The sequence below is a fragment of the Phasianus colchicus genome, chromosome 12 (genome assembly GCF_987193195.1).
Source record: "Phasianus colchicus chromosome 12, bPhaCol1.hap1.1, whole genome shotgun sequence".
Classification (NCBI taxonomy): Eukaryota; Metazoa; Chordata; class Aves; order Galliformes; family Phasianidae; genus Phasianus; species Phasianus colchicus.
Genome location: NC_143447.1, coordinates 9,208,437 through 9,230,624, shown reverse-complemented (window position 1 = coordinate 9,230,624; position 22,188 = coordinate 9,208,437). Strand labels below are relative to the sequence as shown.

The window sequence follows — 22,188 nt, the reverse complement described above, 5'->3', positions numbered from 1 at the left end:
TTTAGCCAAATACACAGATAATGAGTTTATGGTTAAGAGAAGAAGCTATTAAAAAGGGAAGCAAAGTAAATGGAATGAACCATGCAGATTTCAGACTGTGTTTGGCTGGATAAAAACATAATACAATTTTATTCTGTGCAGTTGTCTCCATTCAGCTGCTTATCCTTATGTATTTCAGCGGACTGCTTGAAATAGGAGTTGAAGTACTCAGAAATCCCGTCAAGTCATCAGAAGTTTCTCTGCTATGTCCAGGAGTTGTGTAACTTCATCCCAAAGTGTGCTTGAAGAACCTGACACAAACTACATCATGTTAATCTGAAATCCACACGGAGCTTTCAACCAGCTATATGCAACCAGGGGGTTCATATCCCATTGGATGAAAAACAACAAATATGCCCTGAAGCTTTTAATGCATTCTTCTGCAAACAGTGAGCCCAAGTCCCCAAGCTGCTATTCTTTCAGAGACCTTCCCTATAGCAGTTTTTCTAACAGCACTGAAGTGTCTACGACAGCAGGGCTCAACTGTGCTGGATTCTTAAGTCTGGGTAACAGGCTTTTTAAAAGTTACATTAGAAGTATAAAAAACATTAACTAATATGCTACAATGAATCTTGTCAATAAATACCCCAAATTGCCTACCTTTTCCAACAGCAAGAACCTGGAGATTCTCAAGATGAGCAAAGAAGCCGTGTGCAACTGCCACGCAGATGGACAGCCTCCCTATTAAGGCTACTTAAAGGGTATTTAAGGCTCAGCCTCTCCAGTTGTGTCACTTCAGGTCAGCTACATACTGACAGTTATAGTTGAGAGGCTTTATTTCAACTGCCTTCTTTCAGAATATAGAACAGAGAATATAAACTATTTAGCAAAACAGGTAATGTCTGCCCATTCCATGCTGCAACTGTCTTTTGATATCTTTCAAAAGTTTAAACATACTGGGGAGATGACTGGCTGCCGTGTTTTCCAGCTTACCAAATTGATATTCTAATAGATGTTGAATTTACATCATATCCTTAAAGAAAATTCTAAGTCAAAAATCCTGAGTGGTGACCATGCTCATTGTTCCTTGGATGTATATCTACTATTCACCCATTTCAAGACAATAACTTGAAAATCAACAAGATTAATAACTGCTGCTTTCTTAGATTTAAAAAAAAAAAAAAACTTGGGAGAAAACAATGAAAACTACTGAAAAATTTTAGAAGTGCTGAAAGTCACATCTGCTCACCCATCCTAATTTTTTTTTACCCAAATATTATAGGAATGCAGGACAGAAAGGGACCACCTACGCTCCAGTTGGCAGGAAGCACAGCAGTCACACACCTAAACACATTCCGTAAGCACTTTTAGCACTTTCCCACTGTGGAAGGATCATCAATCTCTACTTTTCCATTTGAATGCATTTCTCCTTTAGTATCATTCTAGGAAAGATAAACTCAGAAACACCTCTTCATGTATCTGCCCTTCACTAATACTGCTCCTTCCAAGAAGGAAAACAAAAGACAATTCCGTACCTACATACTGGCTGAAGACATTAACATCAAAATCACAGTAAGTTTCCTCTCAAACTCACTTATCAAGTCAGAACAATTTTCCTCCATCAACAATTTTTGTCGCTCATACATACATACCTTCACACACTTTGTGATGTTGATGCAAGAGTGCACTGTGCTTTTGCTTGTACCTTGTCAGGTGACATACAGCTCCAGGAAGTGTAAAAAAGGCCCTATGCAAACTACAGCAACTAAACTTGCTTTCACTGAAATCGGTATAGAAATTCACCGGGAGCAGCAAACCATCCTGACAGGAAGATACACAATGTTGCAGCAAAGCAATTGGACCAGTAAATAAACACTCATGGTACAACACAAGGCAGTATCCACCAATGTTAACATAATTCCAAGTAAATTGTTAATAATTGTTCACTGAAAATATCTGCATCACTCAGAACACTACAAATTGATCTAGAAGTTGCTTTATTTAACAGGTAAGAACACCAGCCTACCTACACATCTCTAAATTTTGTACTTTTACAGCTTTTGAACAAAACATGAAAATATTCCTCCATATATTCTTTATGCATCTCTGTAGTTATCGCTATGAATGACACTGTTCATAGTAAATATCAAGGACACAATATAACAAAAATATTCTTCTTTATATTTACAAATTTTAAACATTATGTAATACAAAAATCAAATGTTTTTTCCAGTAATATTTAAATTAACTAAGTCAATTAGAATCCTTTCAATATTTCCAAGCTTTAGTACCATATTTCCATAATAGCCTAACCAGAAAACTAGCAATATGTTCTGAGGAATTTCTAATGACAGCCATCATGCAGCAAGGTGAATGCTGGTTCTCCATTTGTTCTGACAGCATCTACTATTAAAGAAAGTTGTTATTCTTTGTGCTCTGCCTACTGGAATAAAGTTGAACGAAACAAAAAGGAGACCACTTCTGTTTCTAAGGATCCTGCAATTTAAGAATGCAAGGAATTAAGATTGGTTTATCAGTAATTTCGGACCACAGCAGCTCCTACTCAGTATCTGAACTAGGGGAGGGAAACAAGCAAAAAAGAATGGGAGAAAGAAAGATCCGTACCTAAGTGCATACTCAGTGTATGTTCCTAAAGACATTGCACTAGAAATGGACCTAAAACAGGACTCCTGTTTTTTAAAGAAATAAGGTTGTAATTTGATCACAACAGGAATTTTTTATCTGACTTTTCTACTCTGTTAACTGATACGAAAATCCAGACGCCATTGCAGAGAACACAGCTGAAATCTGCCTACAAAAGCAGTGCACAAATTGCTCCCCTGGCTGCAGAGCTGTCTGCTGTGCCTGAGCTATAATGCACACAGTCAGCCTGAGTGAGCCAAGCCAGCATCCCTACAAAGACAGCATGTGCTTATTACAGCAATGCTCTTAGACTGACCTCAGCCCCCCAGGTTCAGTGTAGTTATCTGTATTAAAAAAATCCAACAAAATACATTAAAAAGTCCAAACAAATGTAGGAGGACTTTCTATTCCCTCCTTTACAGTCTTCTTGTCAACTTTTATGAACAACTTACTTCATGAAAGAAATAAAGTCAATGAAAGTAGAAGGGTGAATACTACTGTCAAACAAATTCAGTAGAGCAAGACAACAGAATGATCTTGGAAAAAAAAAATCTTCTGGTGGAAAAGCAAATCAAGGAAAACCGTACAGTATATTGATCCTAGCATAACCTTTCCCTACGACTAGTGCTTTAATGTTACTGACAGAGAACCAATGTAAACTTGTCAGATAAATTCTTTCCTCATCAGGTTTGGGCTAAAAAACTGTGTGGAATTGCATCCAGTTGATATCATTATTATAGAATTGTAAAGAAGAATGAAGAACAATAAAAAAAACAGAGAAGGAAATCATAAGTCGAAATTATTCTTATTTTTTAAGTCTTGACTCTAGAACAAGTTTTTAATGGTCTAATTCATGGCCAGCTACCATACCATACCATCCTCCAGCTAGAGGAAGGAAGCATGGAAGTCTACTTGTCCTTATTCAGTCTCAGAGAAAATACCAAAGCACTGGTTTTACTAAACCCTTGTGAGAAAGCCAAGTTTGAAGCTGCTGGGGACTTGTATCATTTCTAAATCATGAGGAGATGGCGTGAAAGGAAACGTCACTTGAAAGTGGTATTTGGTATCAAGCATCAGCTGCGGTCCATCCTCACGATTGTTTAGCATAGCCTGAAATGACAGCAGAAAGGGTAAGATGATAATGTACTCCAATTAAATCAAAAACATTGTTTTTTCTCATTGCAAATCTTGCCTTCATGTAATTTTAAGGAGACTGCACTCAGTCAATTCCCAGTGAAAAGCTGAACAGCGCAGTGATTACTTGACATAAAGGTCAAGTATAAATATGTAGCTGCAAATACTGTGCGTTTGAAATACCCTGTAACTTCAATATGAAAGAGAAGAGGTGCAGCTCTTACCTGGACTTTGCGAACAAATGACGGAGTCACTCTTTTCTCAAAATCATCTATCGGAGTGTATGAGTTGAGGATCTTAACTATCTGCTCAAATTACAATACACTGTTTTAGTATGTTACAAAAAGTGAAGAAAGCATTAAAATGCCACCTTCATTGGTATTTAACTGAACTTTCAGTAAGAAATTTTACAATAAAGTGAGAATTTCAACCTGGAACCTTATTATTTCTTGCATACATGGTCACTGCTGTGACTCATCTCCAAATCTGTCAGCAGGATCAAGGAGATGTGGAACTGATAAAAGAAAACAACAAAACTGCCTCTAACAAAGTAAAAATAAATAATCGTTGCAGAATGAAATGAGGTAGCACAAGGCACACAATATTCACCACAGAAGCAGTTAAAGCATTGACAGTTGGAAATAAGGAGTTAAAAAATCAAATATAACAAATGGTGATGCAGAAAGCTGACGAATGCTGTTTTTATCAAATGAAAGGCCAATAGCTCTTTGCAGCAAATTATGTTAGGCAGGTTGGTGCCAGAATAAAACAAATGGTTCATTACCTGCACAGTGGAAAGCGATGTGCAGTGTTCACATATTTCTTTGGCATCATCATCAGTGATCTTTTTGACCTGAAGGAGCCAGGCTGCTTGAGACAGAGGCTCTAAAGTTTCTTTGGCATTGCTGCCTTGAAGATTCTTGTCTTTAAGCCATTCTTCCAAATAGCTGATATTACATCTAGGTTATACCATGAACAGACAACAGAAATGTCAGGTTCCTTCTGTCAAACAAATTACATTGAAGTCTTCTAAAGAAGCAGTGTTTCTCTAATTCAATGTTCATATTCATACAGTTTAAATAATAAAAACCACCATACCTGTACATCATAAATATCAAACAATTAATAGTCTGCTGATTCTTAAGTTTAATCTCTTGTACGCTTTAATCCTTTTAATTTATTCACTTTATTTCTTAAAGGTCACCTACTAGAAAGCAAGTTACTAGCTTAGCTGTTACAGAAGAATACCAGTATCTACTAGCACTGGCAACTAATCACTGTACTGTGTATGTTAAAAATATTAATTTACAGCTAAGCTTATACAGGAGATTAGAATAACCTTTACACATTACTAATCAGGCTAAGTTCTAAAGGTTAAAGAAGCTTCCTTCTAGTAATATTTTGAAATGGGTCAAAATTTGAGTGATTTTCTTTCATCTTAGTCTGCAGACTGTCTAATGGAGAAGAAATGAACTATGTGTATTTTGCAAAAACTGTTTGGAACGTATGCTCTTCGTGATTATAAGATGGATGACATCTGACCTGAATCCTCAAATGGTTCTGTCTCAGTGCTTTCTTTTCTCATGACAGAGCACAAACAATGCAAGTTTGCTTCTGTCTGTTTGCCAGACAGGGGAGCTGTACCTGCTTACTCTACTAAAATCCAGAGTCATCATCACGAGCCAACAAGCATAGGAAGAATGCTAAACATAGGACTGACTTTGAGCTCTCTACTGGCATTTTCTCCATTAGTGTTTCCATGCTGTAGCATGCTAAGCACAGAAAGCTTAGCTGATAAGGCAAAGATCTATTTTTTCCAAAAGAGTGAAAAACAGTTGGCTGCTTCCAACAGAATGGTCACAGAATATCCAGTGACATAGAGATAAAGGACTAGGTTACAAAAAAATGTTAAACATTCATTCTGAAGCAACCACTTGCTGAAAGCTTCCCAGTTTTACCTTATCTGCATTCCTTTCCTACAAGAGCACATGTCCTTGCGGAGGAAGAGACTATTGAGGGTGACTGCTCCAATGAGAAAGAAAAGCTGCTTCACCGCCTGCTTGAGAAGCTCAGAGTCCAGGCCATTCTGGCACATCGTACTATAAAAGTAGCTGAGTTGTTGCAGGATAGATGTCATCGTGTAGGTATCCGTGTCATCTATACTAGAGGAACGTTTACGGAACCCTGTAGGTTTTAAGCCAGAAATTCCCTGGAGACTTTCATATTCCAGCATACCTGGTACTGAAAGACAACACAAAATAGTTGTAAGACTATAGGAGTCACTCCTATATCGCTCATTTCAATTACACTGACTTAATACTTGAACGAAACATAACTTCATGATATTTTCAAATTTAAATAATATTACATAAATAGAATACCAACAACTGAATCACACAAATTTTTAAGAAAATAACTTCTATTTTTATAGAATTTTGGTCTTTTTGAAAGTATTATCCTGCACAAAGAAAGTGTAGAGAGGAAAAAGCCCTTTGGGGATATAACATTCACATTTAAGTGTGCAGAAACATGCATGCAGCTACTCATGTGTAAATCAACAGGAGGAAGAAGTCAGTTCCATCCTTTGCCTCCACGTATAGGCTTTATACACATTCCTCATAAGCTGCATTTATCTTTGATCTGCTGTCTTACCGATCATGTGCTGAATGTTGTTCTCCATTACAAGAACGAATTGGTGATAGATCCGAATGGCCAAATCACTGAGAACTTGTCTGTACTCCGAGAGATCAAAATGCTTCAAACAGTTCTTATTCTGACGAGGGGTATTGTATTTCATAAATTCCTATATTACATTGCAAACACAAATATTAGAAATCACAAACACTATACTTGTAAACTGGTATTATATACTCATGTATATATTGAAGTAGTTCACTCTGTCTCTGGCCAGTCTCAGAATGAGTCAAAGCATCTGCTAACTTGAATGGATGCTTCTAATTCTGGGCTTCCTTTACTTGTTTACCAGTTAATGTTTAAGATTACCCTGTTCCAAAAGCTTACTAAACCCAACAGAAAGGCTTGCACATATTTCAGTGGTCTTTGGAGCAATTCCTAGATTACTTAAACAGACAATTAAACTTCTTTTTTTAAGTCAAATAGTTTACAACTCTGTTTTCAATATCTGTTATACTGACTTTTCATCAGGAGAATTCTGCTTTCAAAAATACAGACTGGATCCTAACTTATGTGAAGTCTTAAGTGTTCATTTCAAATACAGGTTAACACTCAAAGTACTGGATTCAGACTTTTCCCTCCTGTTAGTGTTAAATTACAAAAGACTGTTATTTATTACATTTAAATACAGTTCTCACTGTGCATTACATGTTATCAATAGAACCACGAGGGGGAGTACTGCTGCTTAGACTGTGCACAGTTACTGTAATTCCAAGTTCTACTTGGAAGTTCTTACATACTTATTCAATTTCATTCAGCCTATATAAGTTAATAAAACATATCAATAAAATATCACATAGTAAGAGTTTGCAATTTAGAAGAGTCTTGGATTCCAGGACGAAACTAGCTTCAACAAGCAAATGCAGCTCAGATTAAACTCATGTACAAGACTTCAAATTACTTAACAGTTATCATGTTATGTCTTCAACTAACCTCAGCACTTTCATGTTTTGATTTCACTTTTTCAGTTAGTTCTACACTATCTTCTTATATGTGTAGAACATATGTCACCACTGCAAAGCAATACACATCCTGAAGGAACAGCATTGAGCTGGCAAATAATTATCTATTGACTATCTCTGTCCATTTTACTTATTGAAGTCAGGCAAAGGTAAAGCAATGAAATTATTTGATGAAATCATTCCTACCTCTTCCCCACTGTATTGCTTCAAGCAGTTAAGAAAATAGTATGTATTGGAAAGCCAAAAAGACAACATCTCAAAATCTTCTGAATTTTCCTGAAAATGATAAAGCAATCTTATTATGGCACTGTCTCATGAAGTTAATTTCATTTCAAAACTGATGCTGAAGATCTAGCTAAAGATCACAGAATCAGCAATAACACCACCTATCTGCAGAAGAAACACACAGCACCTGTAACATGCCAGCCATACAAATCATTCTGGGATTTTTTCAGGTGAATGAATATATAGCAAAGACCCCTCTTTTACTCATTAAACACAGTTTAAGCCTATGTAAGGACTGGCTAAATACATCAGCCTGAACCAGCGTTATTCATTTCCATCTGTAGCACTGTAGTGCATTGAAGGCCTTCCTGCCAAAGCATGAACAATGCCCATACAGAAATGAAACTGAACTATGTATAAACACAATTCTAACTTTGCTTAAGTATGTCTTCTTTTTGTTAGATATACACACCCAAGTTTTTTTGGGGGGTAAAACGTGGTATAAACTTATGAACAAAATGCAAGCATTTTCTACACAACAAATTCAACTGCTTAAAGCGTGGTTCATTCCTACCAAGCACACTTGATGTCTTACTGCATCACAAATATACTGCAAAGCATTCACATATCTGAATTTGGATAAAGATGTTTGCATATTCAGCACAAGAGAACCTTACCTGTAGGCTTCATAAGGATACTATTAACAACACCAAAAAGATTGTAACTAATACAATCTACATACATCTCAATACAACTAATAGGAATACTAGTAGGTGCAAGTATCAGCATTTCCCAGGTACTATGCATGCATCTTATAAACTTGACATGAAAATCAAAAAGTAAAGTACAGCCAAATATAATTCCTACCTTAACAGCTTGTTTTATACCATCAATGGTTACATTTATGAAAGATTTCAGCATGTCAGCATCATTCAGATAATCTGCGTATCTCACACACATGAACAGGATGTGAGCTGGAAGGCCAGGTATCATATTGACTACAACTCCACGTGGCTTTAAATCTGCATAAAGGACAGTCATCAGGTTCATTATATAAAAATACAGAGCTTTAATACATCATTCTGATAAAGACAAGCACCTTTAGGTTCATTTCCTCAGCAATGAGCCACTTGATAATTGTTACAGTGATGAATTGCTCCTCACTGAAAACTTGTATATTAGTATTGCTTTGCTCATGTGAAGCATTAAGCATTCCAGAAAATAAGGAGAGCATTGCAGCAAATTCTGGGCTATAGCATGGGCTATGCAAGATAGGATAGCTTCATACACTGGCCTGGCCTGTATTTAGCTATTTTAGTAAGGCCCACAATTTCCTGGCACTGCTTGAAGACACACCTGTCTTCACAAATAAGGTAACATTCAAATGTTGAAGTAGGGCTGAAGTAGGAGAGAAGGAAAGGAAGAAGTTATTTCCAGGTAGTAGTTAATAAGAGTGCTGATGTGCATGGAGAAATTGTTGGAGTTCCCACTAATGGCAAGCTAATGCAAAAGGCTGGTTTGGCAGTAAAACTGGCATTGTGAAGTGACTCAGAGGAAGAGCAAAATTCCCTTACAAGGGGAACTCAAAAGTGCAGTTCTCTCTGTGAATGAAATGATATGCAGAGGACAGATAAGATTAAGACACCACACATGGACAGATAGCCAATGACTTACAGACTTTGTAGATGACTAGGAAGAAAGTAAACTGAAGTTCCAAGAGTGCTCCTGAGACTTACAGCTTTATATGTGAACAAAGAGTAAGGAAAACATTAGAGTCAGAATTATGTAGAGTCAGAGATAAATCACTTTGTATTTGAAATGATTGGCAATAGGAAAAAAGCAACGTAGCATCTCCAAGTTACGTTGGTGGGAAGAGAGTGAGATAAAGCCAACTTTGAACAAAAATGAAATATGGCATCTTGTAGTTTTCGTTGTAGTGTTGTGTTCTATGCTGAATATCGCTGACAACCAATAAAATTCCAAATGTTACTAAAATACCAAGAATCAGATTTTGAACAATCCTTTCTTCATCCTCTCTTTTGTACTCCATCATTCCAATGTAGTCTTTGGACAAAGCTGATGCATGAGCTTCACTGCCTGTCAAACATGAAGCAGTATTAACTGCAGGTAAATTGCTAAGTCATCATTTAAGTGTTAGAACAAACTATTGGAGAAAAGCAGTTCCTCTATAATAAAGACTACAGTGCCCGTTCACACGGATGTTCTTAAGTTACAGTTCCAAACACTGAGTTAAATAACATTCATATTACTTATGTGAATAGTTTCAATGGATTCAGTGGAATTACTTACATTAAATAAGGCAAACAAACAGCAGTGACACACCTCTGCCTTAGTCACTCCTGCATCCTTCTGAAACATATTCTATAGTGAAGAACTACCTGCTGCATAAGAACTTTGTACAGATTTACTTCCTATCAGTAACCATCTGCCACCTGAATGCTGATGGGAGGACATACTCATCTGCAAAGCTAACATCCTGTTGGCTGAGAGACAGTTTGTGTGAGGGTGTGTATTAACTTTTGCTGACAGAGTCTGATGCCTCTGAATTAAACTTTATCACATAGTCTAGGTCCCATGTATGCCCATTATTTAGCTGGAAAAAAAAAAAACAACACAGTAAAAGGTTTTTATAGAATTTCTGTTGAAGGTTTCCTGGCACTTTTTCCTGAGGTTTTGTATCTCTAACATTTCAAAGCCTACTTTTTTATTTTGGTTTTTGTAAAACTACTTTCACTGCAACACCGACCAAACATTCAAAGTTATGAGAAAAGATGATATAACAGCATCTTACCTTTTTCAATAGTCTTGGTAAGAGTTTTGATCTGATCCTCTAATTTCTTTATTATTCTATCTTTCATGTCTAGTTCTTCTTCAAGATCCTATAATAATCCAAATTAGTGAGTTCAGAGCACTGGAAGTAAAGAAATCCCTTCTAGTGCTACATGTTATTGTCACAAAAAGAGCATTACAACATATTCTATGTTGTGTTGAAGAAACATGAAACCTTTGTACTTTTTTCATCCTCCAACAGACTGAGCAAACATCCCGCCCATACCATAAAATCACGATTTCTTTCTTTTTATCCTATATTTCAGGTACAGTTTCTTAACGAGGATTTCATTTCCTCACCATGTTTTCCACAGTAAGCCGAGTTGTTTCTTGCTTCATCTTGCTTTTTACTTCAGCCTGGATTTCATCTTGCTTCAAACCATTGCTCAGCCCCTCCATTTCTTGGGTTATGACATTCATCCTCTCTTTTTCTTCTATGTCCGTTTCATTCTGGATCTCATTTGTTCTAGAAATAGCCAGGAAGCATTATCTTATACTCTTCTTCTGTTAAAGCACAATCACACCATGCTTACCTGTTATCTGTTAGCTGTACTCAGTGTTACAGGGTGAATCATATGATGGATGTGGAACTTCAAATGTGAGTTTGTTACTCCCAGCCCGTGGCACTTCTTACATTAAGAGAGAGGAGAGGAGGAAGAGGAGGAGGAAGATGAGGAGGAAGCTATTTACCGTCTCAGTGTTCTATCCCCTTCTGGCTCATGATGCAGCCGATTAGACATCTCTTTAGCAATAAAATGCAAAACAAAAGAAAAACGAGATCATACTTGCTTACTGTTCTGTCATAGTATTTAGTAAAACTTTTTCTTAAACTCATAGTTTTATTTAACAAAATGGAATGGTGCCATGTAATGTATCAGAAGATGTTCTGATTACGCCACACAGAAGATGTTCTGTGCTAGGGGATTCTGGCACTATCCACTTCTTGCAGTTGGCAGTAAAACTACTTGCAAACTGAAAAAAAAAAAAAAAGCTGCCTCAGAGGACACTACAGTTATAGAGATACAGAATCCTCAGCAACTATGTTTTCCTGAACAGAGAAGAACTCTGAAACAAGCAAATTAGCAACAAGTTTTCCTTCTGCCTCCTACTCTGATTTTTTTACCCCTTGAAATCTATTTCATGGACTACAACTTAAATTCCAGTACATCTTTTCTTTTTATGACTGCTTCCAAAGGGCATAGTCCATTACACGTATTCTTAGCACAGCCCTACTGAACATCCTTGTAGACATCTAAACTGCAGAACTGAATGACCTAAAAAAAGTTCAAAAGCAGAACAAAGAATTGCACACATTTACATGTATTTTTCTTAACTAGCAGAGCTATTCTCTACACAATACTTTTTTTCTTCATGATGCTTCTTACATTTTACCAGCAAGAAAGCAAGTAAATAGGCAAGTAAACAGGCAAAGAAGTAATGCTACTTCAGTTGTTATAAATTTATGTCTATGGAATTCATAACTCAATCATAATTCATTCTTAACTGTAGGACTGGGGACCACACTGGCACCTTACCTTTCAACTTTACTTTAACTTTACTTTACCTTTCAACTTTGCAGTCTGCTCTTGAAGCCGGTTTTCAAGGTCTAATTTTTGGTTCTCAAGCTCAGAAACTTGCTGTTTAAGATCTGGGATCACCTTCCAGAGGAAAAAAGGACATTTGTGTATCTCAGCACATTCAGTTTGAAACATCTCAATAGTATCCATGAGATCAGAAGACCTTCAACTGCAAGTCGTTAAAGACTGGCAGACATGCAGGGGGAGTGCTACCTGCTTGCCCAACTTGTGTAACTTTTCTGGAGGTATTTGCTGCTGGGCTATTTTTAAAATTGAAATAGTGAGCTAACTAAATGTCTGAACTGACCCAATCCTGACATTTTTACGTTCTGAAGTTAAAAAGAAATTACACAATTAATTTTCCTAGCTCAAATTTGCCCAGCTTTTCCTTAACTTTGGAGGAAGAAAACAAAACATAAAATCATCTTGTAAAAATAATATCACGCTTCTCCTTATGTTTTCAGTTTCAGTAATTCTTTTTCTGAAAATATTTGTATAGCTACACTTCACTTGAGAGGAAAATAACATGGTATGTACGATCTTCTGGAATAACAGCACTTCCTTGAGTCAGGTTTTACACAGCACTAATAACCATCTCGACTTTTAAGCCTTGCCTGTGATTTATTAGCAACTTTACATGGTTAGCTGCCCTCTGGTGGAGAGCACCGCTGAACTACACAAATCCATCACCTCTTACATCCCCCAGGCATCTGTCTTTTCACTGACAATCAAATCATAGAACTTTTCAACCTGAGAGAAAAGAGAGGCTTCAGACCAAAAGATGCTAATTTCTATCCTTTACCACAAGGGGAGAAGAGCACACCTAAACCCTGAATCAGCTCGCTGTCGTGGCTCGGCCTCACAATGAAGTCAAGCAACCACAGAGCTGCCAACTCACCACCAGCACCACCACCCTCCTCCCACCCCAATGCAAAAAAAAAAAAAAAAAAAAAAAAAAACAAAAAAAAGAGAGAATAGGAAGAGCATAAGTGAGAAAGCCCATGGGTCAAGATAAAATTTATTTAATACATGAAGAGAAAAAACAAGCCAAAACCAGCAAGCAGAGCAAAGCCAATTACTCACCCTAAACACACACAGTCACACCAGTACTCAAACAACAGCCACTTTGGAAGTGAAACACACTTTGTTTCTTCTTCCCCTGCTTCAGTTCTTATAGCTAGCAAGGTGTTACATGGGAAAAAGCTGGTGTGGATGTGCAACCTCAGATGGCCACATCTGTTTGAGCCTTGTAAAGTCAAGACACGACGCTGAGTTTTTGAGGGCTTTGTGCCACTGACAGTTTTGGATTGTACTGCCAAATAACTGAAACAATCCTTGCTTGACTACACCTTGATCTTACCAGGTTTTCTGAAGTTAGCCTGCTAACTTCAAGTCGAATACCATCATTTATGTCATTTTCCTCCCGAAATAGTTTTTGTAGATGATTAATATCTTGGCTAAGATGTTCAACTTTCAAGTTCAAACCTTCAATCTCCTTTTCATAGTTTTCCTTCTGAGATTGGAAGTGACTTTCCAATACTCTTTTAAAAACAAAAGGAAACATGAAAAATTGCAGATGTAATACGATGTAAGTGCAACAGGTCAAGTTTAATACAGATGAAAAAAGTACTGTGTTCAACATGCAGGTATTCCATTACATCACAGAGGCATTAGAGGAGATGGAAGTCACACATACTGTCTTTGAGGAAATGTTGCCCAGACTGACACATGCAATATTTATCTCATTGATTAGGTTGAGCTACTGAGACAATCATAAAAGATAACGTTTGTTAGGCAGATGTTCAGTATCACACTAGCAAGTTATTCATTGATTGTTCTGTTTATCTTTTAGATCACAGCCTGGAGTTATGAAAACATAGATACTGACTAACCTTGTAGCTTTTTTCAAGCCTTCATAAGCAAACCACAACTCTCCATCTTCATTTAAGTGTTCCAAATCCTCTGTAGACAGCCTAGAACACAAGGCAGTATCAACAGCAGGCAGGTAAACAAGATGCATTTATTAATTTTTTTTTTTTTTTTTTTTAAGGAGAACTCAGTAAATTACCTGCTTCTGACATCTTCAAAATCATAGCTTTCAAGAAGCTGTTTTGTAACTTCTGACATCTTTTCTGAGGAAAAAAAAATACATATATATATACAAATATATATATAATGATCTCAATAACTTTCTCCTCACGTTTCAAATTACATATAATTATTAAAAAAATCAAACCAACCTCTTCCTGAATTTGTGAGGCTCTTCCCTGTTACTCAGTGCTTATTTACCAGCAGAATACAACGAGGAACGTGGCTGTACTTTTGAACAAGGAAGGAGCACTATTTAGGTACACTACCAACATAGCTGGCTTATTTGTATATTGATGTTTGTTGTTTTTTAAACATATCACACTTTCGCTGCCAAGTTACTTCTTTCTGTTTCAAATCTAGACAGGTGCTACAGTTACACAGATGATTTGTCATTAGTGCTGGCTTACCACACGAAATGATCCAGGTCTGCCATGTAAGATACATTCTCAGTATTGCACCACGTGCACAAAGGTAGTGCTCAGACTGGGCACCCTTTATCAAAGGGATCCCAGCTCAGCAAATTATTGATGAGACCTGAGGCTAAAGCCAGGCTGAATGAAGGCCAGATAATGTGTTCTTTTCATATTTCTGAGACTTTATGAGATATTAAGTTCCATGTGAAGTTCAGACTGCTAATATTGATTTATAAACACAATATTTGAAATCAGCAATTCTTAAAAAGGATACCACAGATCTGGTGTTCAGCAACTGCTTCACAAAAACTCACTTGCTTTTTGTTTTGCACCTTGCAAACAAAGCTCTGAACAGAATGACATCACTATAGGACAAGAAAGATACCTGTATTTTTTTGTCAAAGCTAGCCAATGTTTTTAAAAAACCCATCAACTTAAACCAGCCAGTTTACACTATGCTTGGTAGATTCTCTGAATTATCTAGCACGTAGCTTACCCCTCATCTCTCTCTTCTGTGACTGGGCCTGTTTTTCAACATCCAATTTTTGTGTCTGCAGCAGTTCAATTTCCTTTTGCAACTCAGGTATTTTCTGAATCAGACAGAAATTATAGAATGCAACAGAAAGTGAATGAGAAGGGCAAAGTAACAGTTAAATCATAAAGAAAATTATTAATAGCAACAAGATCACGAGCCAGAAGACTTGAAATGTGTTTGAAGTGTCTGGTTTTTTTAGGCATCAATGCTAAATCATAATTTGATGCAGTGAAAAATCATGTATTTGCGTCATGGATATGACTCATAAGAAAAAATGGGACTTTACACAAAAACAGTATTTTCACAGTCAGATTACAAACTGTATTTATGAGAAACAAACTTAAGAAATTAATGCCTTTGGGGAAAAAGGAAAAAAAAAAAGTCCACAAACTTAAATGCATAAACATTCAGGCACAATCAGTTGTATCCTTGAAATTCTTATGTGAACAGTAACTTATATTGAGAACTACATGGAAAGGATGCAATATAGTGCTGGATCAAATACAACTTATTAGCTACAATTTCTTCAAAACTGAGGGAAAGAAAAGAAAATAATCTATAAACAAAACATCTCCATTGCCTACTTGCTTTATCCAGGAAAGACTCCAAAATGAAGTGAGTCATGCTTTACCTGCGCTTGTTTTGTAAGTTGTCCTACTTCTATTTTCAGGTCATCCTGAATGGTAATCTCCTGCTGAATTTGTTGCTGTAGCTGCGTTTTTTCTTCTCTGAGAACCTTTATTTCTCCCTTGAGTGATTCAATTTCCTTTTCATAGTCTTGTTTCTGACTTTGGAAATTTTTCTCAAGTATCCTAAATGAGACAATGAGGCATTCGGAAGAAATAGAGTGGGCTTTGTTTTTCTTCTAACTTGAAGGATGTATCTCAGCAAAGGACACTCAAATGAACCACGACTACTTGAAAATGCTAGGCTAGGTCATCAGAACCAATCTACAAAATGGATGACAGTGGGATATGAACATCCCTAGATCTCTCTATGTTCTATTCAGATTTTGGGACTGAATTCAAGATAGATGTCAAGAAATACTCCACTTAAAGGCTAATTCTCCAACTCTTTGAGAGTCCACCTACTTGAGCAGCTCTCTGCTACATTTATGCCCATGTTAAGCACTGAAGAAAGACAGAGAAGAAAGCCTAATTATTTTCTACTGGCCCCTGCTGGAATGGACCGGCTTCCAATGTAATGGAGCTAGTAAGAAATGCAGAAAAGCTAACAAAAAAGTTTGAAGTCAAACTGAAATCAGATGGAGCTGAAGTCCCATACAGCTTCCGATCCTCACTAACAGTGATTTATTAAACTCTTCAAATTTCTGAGGATGGCATTTATTTGGTACCTAAGGTTCTCTGTCTCGTAAAGAGTTGAACAAACATCTGATCTGAAAGCGGCATACTGTAAAACATCAAACACACGTAGCTAAACAGCATGATTTTTAACACTACAAGTAATATTCCAAAGGGAAAAAATGGTTTCTTCTTTATATTTTTAATCTAAAACACTTATAGACACTGCCTTTCCTTCAAGCTGAATCTAGTATGGTCATCAGCTGCTTTTCTAACCCTGACTGAATACTGAGAATGTATCAGTTCTCAAAGGCACAAATAAAGCAAGAAGAGTCTCAGGCCTTCAATATATCTTCCTGCATCTGAGTGACCCGCAAGCATGCACTCATCTTCAATGGTACATAAAGTACGTCAGAACGAGCACCACTGTTCAAGAATGCTGACAGACTCATAAAGGATGCAATCATAATTACAGCAGGAAAAAGAAAAGCAGAGAAAGAGGAAAAAAAGAAATGTTGCTTCGAACAAACGAAATTCTGCTTCCGTACATTCTCTGACTTTCTTCTTTCCGCACATCATCGAAAAGTTGCTGCGTGAGCTCATCCATTTTCTCTGTCAAAAAACATTGTGATATTTCAAAGAACTTCATGCAGTGATGTGCATTTCTTAAAAAAGCATTATCACAATGAGAAGTTTTTGGTTTAATAGCAATCCTTACAGTGAAATTGTCTAAAATGTCAAGAACTACCCCAAAAAACTCAGTAAGTAATGCTACAGAACAAAATGCTTCTGAAGCACCAAAATGTGCTTGCTCTGAAGTACAACTGACTCCACATGCTGCTCATTTCCCATGAAGCTAGATTCTTAAAAACAGCTAATTAAAGGAAGGACAAAGTGCTGCCCCTAAGACATGAAAAACAGGTAACAGCAAAGCTTTTGCTACTAAAACAATAGATTTAATTTATGACATTAACAACACTTGCAATAAAACATTTTCAACTCATTTTGTGGAAGAAATTCTTAGATGCAACTTTCAATTTACTGTAAGTTAAGCATTTACATTGTTTTTTATTAGACCAAACCTCATTTTAATTTGCTGAAAAGCTGACTGTATGACTTTCCCTCATTTCTTTGAGATTCCTTTTAATTATTGTACCTTTCATTTCCTCTGTTTTCTCTTGCAGCTTTACTTCTAAAGTCTCCTTCTGTTCTCGTAAGTCTTTATTCTGACTCTCAAGTTTCAATATTTTCTGCACACACAAAAAGCAAGCAAAACACAGAAGTTAAGAAAGGAAGAAGAAATAGGTCGCAAGTTCTTACATTTATGACAAGAACATACAGAGTCCCTCCTTCTACATCACTCCCTGCAAAGTGAGTTTACTTGGTAATTCTCACAATCGTGCATTTGATAAATCCAGCAAATCAAAACCAGAACTAAAATACAAGCACCACGAAGGTAGGGACAATTTACCTGTTCGCTGTCCTCTTTATATTTTTTCCCTTTCTCCTCGTAAGTTCTCTTTTGAGCAGCTAACTTTTCAAGCTCTGATTCAAGTTTCTGAATCGTATCCAAGTCATTCATATGAGTTGAAGCCAGGTTAGTCAATCGTTCCAGCAAGCCATGATTTTCTTTGCTCTACAGTGAGCAAGACAGGTTAAAATAAAACAGGGAACGCACCACTGATAATGTGTAATAGCATTCTGTCTTTACATATTCCCCTCAAAAATTACTGGGAAAAAAAAAAAAACAAAAAAAAACCCAGCACTATAGTTCAATCAGTCAAACTGTGCTTTTTGTGTAGAATTCTTCAGGGGCCACGACAACCAATTCCAAGCACGTGAGCAATATAATCAGTGCTTTGCTTCTGCCCAGCTACAAAGGAAGCACCTGACCTATTTCTGCTCAGCATTCCAGGTTCGTCACGATTGTTTCCATCACAGATGTTTCCAACAGTTAGATTAAAGCTACCATCTTAAAGGTAACTGGTACAGCTCTTACAAATAAGCCATGAAAGAAACTTAAGACAGAATTCCCCAAAGTTATGTTGAACTAGAGCAGTATGTAACACACTTCATTCTAATACAAATAACCTCATGCAGAGATTGGACATTTGTTATGAAACATTAAAGAAGGTTAACTCTTCTCATTAGCACAGCTAACCCAAAATCTCAGTAACACATGCCTCAAAAATACAAGGAAATCCCAGAAGATTTTTCCATCGTCGGATATAGGAAGAATTCAAGTTACCAAGGATGATATCCTTCATATAAATTCTGTCTTGTCAAATAAACTATTGATTATAATTCACATAAGCCCCCAGTCAACATGAGAGCTCAGAATAAAACTGATACAATATTTACTGTAAAATTAGTACAAATCGTAAAGTGACTGATGACCCCCACCTGTTCTTCTATCTTCTTCTGCAGTCGCTGCACTCTGTATGAAAGCTGGATGTTCAGTACAAACCGCCGGATGTTCTGAAACCTGCGCCTGGCGAGCCACGCACGGGCGTATTTCTGAAGGATCACAGCCTTGTGTTCTTCAAGCATCTTTGGAAGAAAGCAGTAACATCTGTCTGTAACTATCTGTGGCTCGACTGACATCAGTCAAAGTGTTCTGTGAATCTATCCGCATTTCCATGCTCTCAGAAGTACCAACGTAGTAAGATGTTCAACTGTAGGCATACCTGAACAACTGCAGCCCCACACTAAACGATCTGCATCAAGTACAAATCAGACAGTTTAACAGCTAGGAGATTAAGATCTCAGCTACTGTGTGTCAGTGTTGTTACAATATATGTACAGAAATAAGTAGAAGACAAAAGAATAACACATGCAAGGTAAAGTAACAGGGATCACTGACTTTGTCTCCATCTTTCTTAGAGAGTAATTGCTGTTTCCAGTTACTGAAATCAAGTTTTGCAATAGGCTGTACCTTACGGTATTTCTTCCTTGCTAGAAATCCTCTGGTATAAGCCTGGATTGTTACAGCAGCCACCTGGATGAGCTGGCAAAGTTTACGGACGAGGTAACCTCGGCAGTATTTCTGAATAATTATAGCTGCCCATGTTTGCTTCAGAGCTTGTGCAGTTATGGCTTGCCTTAATTCAAAAGACAAAAATGTTTACTTCGGTCAGATGAGATGTTTTATCTCATTCCCTCAGTCAGACAAATCACACACACAAAAGTAGTTTGGCTGACAATGAACACCACGTAGGACTATTTCCTTGTAGTGAAACACAGAGGCATTAATCTTACTTACGAAAACTAGTGGAACTAGTCTAGAATAACAAAAGTGAAGCTGTGCCAAGGAGGGGGAGCAACTCACAACCTTTCCTGTCTTTTCTCACTAGCCATTATTCTCACGCTGCCTTCCTGAACACTTCAAAACCCAGACACAGCTATCTTTCTCCTGTCTGCTCTGTGAATGACTGCTCCAGTTTCTTGGCTGGATGGACTCTCAGGAATCTGAGAGACATATGGAGTCTGCCATAGTACTTTCTTCAAACCAGCCAAACAAATGAACATTTCCAAGATAATTACAGCCAAGAGAAAAAATAATAATAATAATAATCCACAATTTGCATTATTTTTACATAAAAACTACACTTCCAAATTCACGCCGGGCACTTTTGCTACGTTTGACCTTCCAGCCCCTTTCAGGACTGCCCAAAAGCAAGAACTGCTGAGCCACGAGTACCGCACGGCCCGCTGCCCGCGGAAGTACTGCTGGATGGTGACGGCCGCCTGCTTCACGCGCAGGAACCTCCGGCGCTGCCGCCAGCCCCGCACGCCCTTCTGGATCACGATGCACGCGTGTCTCAGTTTGTCTGAGCGCAGTTTCTCTAAGTAAGCGACTTGTCCTGCTCTGAAGAAAATTTTCGTTCTCCCAAACTGATACTGGTTAGGATCCTGAAAAATAACACAACGGATTTACTGCATTTTTATTTTTCTAGACAAGACAGGCTATTCCTTTTACGAAGTGTGACTTCAGCCAACCTGTTCTGAAATGACATAACCTTGCCAAATGAGCATATCTTCTCTGCTTTCACTATAGACAGGATACATGGCAGGGGGAGAAATCCAGAACACAGGAAAGAAACAGAATATAAAATATCCAAATATCCAAACTCAGACTCCAATGGCCTCAGATTAAAAGAAGGATCTGGATTTATCGCCATGAAAACAATGTCATCTGACTGAATGCAGATCCTTGAGCCCAACACTACCCTATAGCACACGTTTAGTCTTGAATTGGTGAACCGTGAGAGCAAAAACTCATAGAAGAAATAACTTTTAAACTCACTGACAAGCGAGCACACTAAGCACAGAGAGGTTAAGTCATCTGTCTGCAAACACATCATGACTCAGCATCACAACAGAAGGTTACTGACTTACAAGCCTATGTTTGACTAACTAAATCAGGAAAGATAGCAATAAGGGAAACGTTATCTTTCCTACTGAAGGAGTAGGATACTACTCTTGAGAAAAGGGCCCTTTCATTAATGACAGATGGTATATGACACACAATGGATCAGTGCATGTATCAGTGCAATGGATCAGTCCATATATCAGTTCAACCTGCACCAACCTGGATAAGCCGCTGCAAAACAGTCTTGCAGATCTGTTTCTTATCGTTGAAGGAGAGCTCCTGCTGCGTCATAAGGATGCTGTAGCGGCTGAAAAACTCAATGTAAGTCCATCTGAAAAATCAAAAGTTAGCAAATGCAATTCCTTTAGAAAAGAAATACATTTTTTTGAGATACAGAGACCTGCTGTCAATCCCCACCTGGACGGATAGCTCTGCGCACTTATCCGAATGGTTTCCAAAACACCACATGCTCGCAGCTGCTGAGCCACCCTTTTTGAGTCAAACCTAAAAAACAGAGTTATGCGTTATATTTGTGCTAGGCTTGGCACACATTAATAATTATAACAATTCTACTAACTGGATTTCTATTTCTGCTTATAGGACAAAGGGCTCCCTATATCTTGTATGGATCTCACCTGTTTGGTTTTCTCGGGGTGTAAGAGGGAGTAGGTTTTCTTCCTCAAAAAAGAGGAAGAATGTCCTTATTTCTGTCTTACAATAAGTCCTTTTCCTTTCTTTGTTAAGCATGACTGTTCACATTACCAGGAGGCAAAGGATCATGCTGAGGTGCAGAACATACACAGAAATAAATTTCCTCAGCAGTCTATTGGGAAGTAACCCTCTCTAGGTCCTCTTCAGCACACCAATTATAAATAATATAAGGTGTATGGATATCTTGGTTCAAGATTGCCAACAAAAGGCATTGAAAGAGCTTCTCCAACTCTGGACCAAGGTGCACAAAGCACTGTGCTACAGAATCAATCCATTGCTATCAAAGAGATTTCTGTGACTCACAGTGACATTGCTCCTTCCATGCTTTTCTAGTCTAATGCAGACATACTTTTATATTATTCGAACTGTTTTCCATCTCATTGCTATTACACAAAACAATCAGGTTTCTGTACAGGGACTGTGAAACTGTGACACGCATCAGATATTTTTCACACAGAGATTTTGTCCAATTCCATGAAAATGAGCTAATCCTACTAAAAGTTAATTTAGAAACACATCAACTTTGCCTCTTCTTTCCTGCTGGGATATGCAGAGTATGCATGTATTTCACTTGTCAGCACATTACATTCCAACTAAAAGCTGTACGCCTGAAACTAGAGGGCTACTTTGTGTTTGCCCACGGAAACCAACAGCTGCAGCAAGGTCAGCTCCCACTCACAGTTAGTGGTTATCAGGTTGAA

The 22,188-nt window shown here is 37.5% G+C and overlaps 1 protein-coding gene across 1 annotated transcript in view; it reads right to left on the bottom strand.

The window, feature by feature from the left end:
* Positions 1-1,913: 1,913 nt before the first annotated feature.
* Positions 1,914-22,188, bottom strand: part of MYO5C (myosin VC) — a 32,177-nt gene continuing 11,902 nt past the window's right edge. Inside the window, exons 17-41 of the mRNA XM_090148856.1 lie at positions 21,194-21,280; positions 20,996-21,107; positions 20,105-20,316; positions 19,340-19,505; positions 18,808-18,954; positions 17,876-18,040; positions 17,561-17,654; positions 16,953-17,016; positions 15,735-15,915; positions 15,065-15,158; positions 14,133-14,196; positions 13,957-14,037; positions 13,425-13,605; positions 12,052-12,145; positions 11,178-11,229; positions 10,788-10,953; positions 10,450-10,537; positions 9,636-9,734; positions 8,505-8,659; positions 7,599-7,688; positions 6,409-6,559; positions 5,715-5,997; positions 4,541-4,715; positions 3,981-4,061; positions 1,914-3,732 (exon numbers count right to left, since the gene is read on the bottom strand). Coding sequence (XP_090004982.1) covers positions 3,580-3,732; positions 3,981-4,061; positions 4,541-4,715; positions 5,715-5,997; positions 6,409-6,559; positions 7,599-7,688; positions 8,505-8,659; positions 9,636-9,734; positions 10,450-10,537; positions 10,788-10,953; positions 11,178-11,229; positions 12,052-12,145; positions 13,425-13,605; positions 13,957-14,037; positions 14,133-14,196; positions 15,065-15,158; positions 15,735-15,915; positions 16,953-17,016; positions 17,561-17,654; positions 17,876-18,040; positions 18,808-18,954; positions 19,340-19,505; positions 20,105-20,316; positions 20,996-21,107; positions 21,194-21,280 — 3,235 coding nt within the window. The 3' untranslated portion in view covers positions 1,914-3,579. The remainder of the gene's footprint in view (positions 3,733-3,980; positions 4,062-4,540; positions 4,716-5,714; positions 5,998-6,408; positions 6,560-7,598; positions 7,689-8,504; positions 8,660-9,635; positions 9,735-10,449; positions 10,538-10,787; positions 10,954-11,177; positions 11,230-12,051; positions 12,146-13,424; positions 13,606-13,956; positions 14,038-14,132; positions 14,197-15,064; positions 15,159-15,734; positions 15,916-16,952; positions 17,017-17,560; positions 17,655-17,875; positions 18,041-18,807; positions 18,955-19,339; positions 19,506-20,104; positions 20,317-20,995; positions 21,108-21,193; positions 21,281-22,188) is intronic.